General features: G+C 36.2%; 1 protein-coding gene across 1 annotated transcript; it reads left to right on the top strand.

Moving 5' to 3' along the window:
• Positions 1-2,302: 2,302 nt before the first annotated feature.
• Positions 2,303-4,778, top strand: LOC107918861 (transcription factor CSA). The gene is made up of 3 exons (XM_041108766.1): positions 2,303-3,306; positions 3,412-3,903; positions 4,274-4,778. Exons 1-3 carry the CDS (start codon positions 2,790-2,792, stop codon positions 4,573-4,575), a joined length of 1,311 nt encoding a protein of 436 aa, XP_040964700.1. The 5' UTR covers positions 2,303-2,789; the 3' UTR covers positions 4,576-4,778.
• The last annotated feature ends 704 nt before the right edge of the window (positions 4,779-5,482 follow it).

Below are 5,482 nucleotides of genomic sequence, written 5' to 3'. Positions count from 1 at the left end.
TATTACTTTCTTAAAGATTTAATTATATATATATCAAGAAATTATGACCATCTTAAAACAACTATTGGCTTATCTTTAAAAAACTAATCAAAATATAGAAATTTTTATTCAAATAAATATAACTTCTCACCCAATGAGTGGGTACCAATATATTCATTTTAACATTATTTCACTACTTTTTTACTTAACTTATTGTATAAAATACAAAAAAAAAACATTTAAGCATTTCACGTAAAAGGTTTGACTTTTATTTATTATATTTTATATTAAATACTTTTTACATTTATTTGTTATTTAATTAAAAGATAATTGCACATTTTCTAAAATTTTGTATATACTTTTTTCAAATGCTAAGATTTAATTTCAATCATAAATTGTTTTGGATCTTAAAAATGAGGTTAAAAAAACAAATATTTTGGACAAAATAAATAGCTGTACGGATGATTCACTGAGTTAAATAAATAAATTCAATAAATATGACAAAAATAAAATCAACTGTTTTTACCGGTTCCCAATGTGATGATGACATCAAGACAACCCTGTAATCTTATGGCAGAAGTAAAAGATAAAAAGAAAACCCACCATTAATAATTACTGCAGTGAGTCTCCAGGGAAAGAACACTAATATGCCTCCCTCATTGGCTTTGGGACCCCCATGGGAAGTAACCATGAAATAATAAGACTAACAATTTTAACTGACCTAATTACAACTAAACAGCAATAATGGAGGGTCTAGCCCCTCCTCTCCTACACCTTTTGTTAATTATGAGTGGGTTTAGATGGGTAGTACTTTTATATGCGGTTAGTGTAAAAATAGTAGTGGCAGTAAAATTAGATACTATAACGATACTGTAGCGTGAGATAAAAAGTAAACTAAACGTACCGCACCACACCCAATCACCCATTTAAACCCTCCCTATATGTTTTTAGGTTTTAGCCGCTTTGTTTTCTCAAGTAAAGTGAGCTTACAAAGCTTTCTTTGACAAACTCATCACATCAGCATCAGAGATAGTACATTCCTGTTAGCCTCAGTGATCACAATAAATGAAAGGTCTGTCATTAGGTTTCCAGTTAGTGAAAACTGAGAAAAAAAAGTAAAAAGGAGCAAAATAATAATACAATATTAGGGCCATTCTTTTATCCAAGCATATATAATATAATTCACAAGTCTTTTCACATTTTTTGTGGGTAAAAGTTAAGGACATTCCTTACATGGAAATATACTTGTGCTTTTAACCGGTTTAATTGAGGTTTTTTGTTTCTGAATATGCCAAATTTTGTTTACTATTTGAGAAGTTACTTCATTCACTGATCTGACTCATCATCATCCTCTTTGAAGCAATCAGAAACTATCAAAGAAAAGCTTTGTTTCCTATTTACAGGCTCTCATTAGAGTCACCCTTTGAGCCATTAATAGTAAAAAAACTGTGTAAAGTAACTGGGAACTGGACATTCTGTAACTTCGTGGTAAAAACTAAAAAAAAGGCCAATCTTTCAATAGGCCATTGACTCATGACAGAAGCACTAGGCAGCACAACCTCTCTTTAAACAATTTTCTCAAATGCCCTATTGAATGGCACTGTTTAATTGTCAATTAACTTTGAAAGAAAAAAGATGTACAAACTGGCACATTGATGATTATCTAATTTTCTGATGCATCCCATTACTGACATATTGTGCATGTATGTACATACATACATCAGGGATTGCAGAAAAAAAGGTAATAATGTATTATTTGTGGGTTTTAGTGATCTTAGAGAAAGGTAGCCGCTTGAATCTACCTTACACGTTACATCTCTTCTGTTTTTTACTGTTCAGTCTTGTAAAAGTGTAACAAAACAGTGAAACGAGTATTTTTTTTACACATGACAAGGTGATGGAGCAGATGTATTTTGGACAGAAAACTATGACCACCATATTAAATTAGTGATTAATTACGATGGCAAAAAGATCAAGGGAAAAGAATAAATACCCTTTTTATATTTGTGTCTATAACTATTAGTAGAATCTTTGTTTCTAATAACGGAGATAAGAGAGATAAGCCTAGATGAAAGAGACAAGGATGAGCCATTTTGTACTGTTAGTTGGGAAGGAAGGGACATGATGAATACGGTAAATTCTTGGTTCGGGGGGGGGGTGGTTACTTGTTGGGTCAACTTCAGGTGGTTAACTGAACCCTAGGTTAAACCTAATCCTCAAGTTAAAAAAAAAAAAAGTTGTATAGGGACTGATATTTGATGGAGATGGAAAGAGCTAGGTTTATTTACTAGTGTGTTGATAGGGGCCTGTTTTGTCAAGCTCTCAAAATTTCTGCCTTGAAAAGAAAGGTGTCTAAGACCTGCACCACCCCAAGCTTACACACATCACATTATGAGTCTTTCTTGTCATTATAGAGAGGGACAGCCTAAGAACCCTCATGCCCATCAGTGAGAGAGAAAAAGGGAGCTTACACACGTGTGAATGATGTTGGTGACATTAAAAATTTAATAATAGGAACTAGCTGAACTACTTCAATCACTTTTTTTAGTCCATTCCTTTGTAGGTTTTCTCCCTTACACACATATCCCTAGCTGTTTTTGCTGTTTCAAGTTTTAATCCTTTTCTTTTTCTCCCAGCTGCTGCATAACTTCACTTTTCCAGTCCTCACTGTTTGTCAAACTTGTTTTTGAAAATCATCTGTGCATGAACATGACTTTGTAACAATTGTATAACAGCATTTGTCAGAAGAGGAAATGAAGCATGGTTAACAAGTGTGTTATATATATGCACCAGCACCAGCACCATTCAACATGAATAGACCAGGCTGCTACTCAACCACTATTCCCTCTTCTTCTTCATCTTCTCTTGGTTCTTCAATGGGGATGGTTTACCCAGACATGGGTTCCCTTTCTCTCGGTCAAAACTACAGTATTCTAGGCTCAAGTGTTTCTTCCACGCAGGACAGTTATGGTTGTAAGGTCCCAGAGATGGAAAATGAAAGAGCTTCTTGGGGTTTTCATTTCATGGGGAACTGCAAAACAAGGAGCTTTGAGGAAAACCATAGCTCTGAGGTTGTGGAAGGTCAAAGCTCTGATTGCAGTGATGGGTTTGGAGATGATAGTAGGACCATTAATCTCAATGCCATCTTAAATGAAGAGAACCCCAATGATAATACCGTAAGTGGCAAGGAAACAGATAGTGGTCAGTCAAAGCTTTGTGCCAGAGGCCACTGGAGGCCTGCAGAAGATACTAAGCTCAAGGAACTTGTAGCTCTTTATGGCCCTCAAAACTGGAACCTTATAGCAGAGAAGTTGGAAGGAAGATCAGGTAAGTTAATGGTCAAGAAATGGCAAAAGCAGTGTTATTTTATTCTTTAGTTCACTAACAAGGCTTCTACCACTTAATATGACTTTTGTTTGATTGTGCTTGAAGGTAAGAGCTGCAGGCTAAGATGGTTTAATCAATTGGACCCTAGGATCAATAGAAGAGCATTTACTGAAGAAGAAGAAGAGAGGCTAATGCAAGCTCATAGACTTTATGGTAACAAGTGGGCAATGATAGCTAGGCTGTTCCCTGGAAGGACTGATAATGCTGTCAAGAACCATTGGCATGTGATTATGGCAAGGAAGTATAGAGAACAATCGACTGCCTATAGGAGGAGGAAACTGAGCCAATCTGTTTATAGAAAAATGGAAGAAACTCCAAATTTTGTCTGCAGAGATGCAGCCACAAAAGCTGAACCACCCCCATACTGTCTCAACATCCCCAATAGAAGACTTGGCACTATCTCCCATTACCAGTTTGGAACCTTCAATGGTGCTAATGCTGGGGTTAACGGTGGTTCTAATGTTTCACCCGACTCAAGCAGCGAGGTCCCTCGCAAAGGGTTCATTGCACAACAGCCACCTTTTGATTTCATCCCTGGTGGGTCTCTTTGTAAACTCCCTATATACTCCTTTTTACCGCCAAAGCTTATTTTCAATGTTCATTATGCAGTTCTTTTGTGTATTTGGGTTTTTGTGCTGTTTCCTCATTGGTTTCCTTTATGGAAACCTAACCTCGAATTTCATAGTTGAGAAACACTTTGATGATTTTTGTGTTTTAATTATTCATTTGCTTTATAGACATTGACTGATGTAACGGTTTTCCTTTACCTTTTTCCTGCTTCCAAGTTTAAACCCAAACCAATCCACTCCTCTACATGTTTTTTTACACTACATTCACGTTTAGTCATTGTTAATTTGCTAGTTTCTCTACATTGTAACTGGTGGTGTTTTTAAAACATTTGGAACAGGTGTTAAGAGCAATGACATGATGGGTATTTTCAGCCAGACCAGATCTTGGGATAGGCCCATTGATGAACCCCAAATCTCTGGTTTCTATCCCCACCAGCATCACCATCCATCATACATAATGGCAATGCAACAGTCAGAGTTCCTCAGCTCCCAAGGTCTCACAGATTCCACAGCACCAACAGCTCAAATATCAGGCAGTGAACCTTCATCATCAGTGCCAGGTACCAAAGCAGCAACCAGCAGCCACTATGAGACCGTTCCACCCCCATTCATTGACTTTCTTGGAGTAGGAGCCATATGAAGTTTTAGAAAAAAAAAAGGCCCTGAAAAAGGTTTCCACCTTAATGTGGAAGTGCTCCAAGATAACTGAGAGGGCCATTTAGAGGTAAAGAGAAAGGTGACAGTCCATAGATCTCTGCATCAGTCTGTTCCATGTCCCCTTTCTCTCCCGAGTCCCCACCCTTTCCATAAGTTGAAACAAAATAATAAAATTATAATTATATGCATGCAGCCTTCTCTACTGTTTTTCCCTTCACTTTTCTTCTAAAACTATTAAACACTCCCAACTCTCCTTCATTGTCTATTGGTTTTGAACCACAGCTAGATCATAAAGGGTGCTGAAATGGACTTTCAAAGCCAGGTTTTCATATTATATGATATGATTTATGCATAGTGGTAAAATGGGAATCATGTTTATCATTAACTGCATCAATTCAGTGGTAATTCCATCCTTATTTTAAGGTTTGCCTTAGTGGATAAAATCATTACAGAAGTATGAGATAAATGCTTTATGATATGGAGGAACATACAGGCGGCATGAATATATGATGGTGAAACAAACAGCGTATGCTGATGATGAGGCAAAGAGACAAAACAAGAAACTGAAATTTGAAACAAAAGGCATCCTTTTCTCAAGGGACTGCAAAATTCAGGCACAAATGATGCAAACAAAACAAACTTCACCAACCTTTTTTTCTCCATTGCTTCCTTTACCATCATCAATCATTCCCAGGATTTATGCCATCCACATGGGAATATACATAAAAGCTGAGATTACTAAATATGAAAATGTTGACCATAAACTGTTTGTAATCTTGTTACTCCCTTTAAAAATGGCTATTATACCGAACGGTTATAATTTTAAATTTTTTTAAAAATATTTCAAGTCCACCATGAACAAGTATACCATAATGTATTTAACAAAATAA

This window comes from Gossypium hirsutum, chromosome D13 (genome assembly GCF_007990345.1).
Source record: "Gossypium hirsutum isolate 1008001.06 chromosome D13, Gossypium_hirsutum_v2.1, whole genome shotgun sequence".
Lineage (NCBI taxonomy): Eukaryota > Viridiplantae > Streptophyta > Magnoliopsida > Malvales > Malvaceae > Gossypium > Gossypium hirsutum.
This window is presented reverse-complemented; position numbering and strand designations above follow the sequence as displayed.

Excerpts from the sequence above, each read along its gene's own strand:
- LOC107918861 (XM_041108766.1), top strand. The coding sequence starts at position 2,790 with ATGAATAGACCAGGCTGCTACTCAACCACTATTCCCTCTTCTTCTTCA. Across the intron at positions 3,307-3,411 it reads GAAGTTGGAAGGAAGATCAG|GTAAGAGCTGCAGGCTAAGA; the intron begins GTAAGTTAATGG and ends TTGTGCTTGAAG. Across the intron at positions 3,904-4,273 it reads ACCTTTTGATTTCATCCCTG|GTGTTAAGAGCAATGACATG; the intron begins GTGGGTCTCTTT and ends CATTTGGAACAG.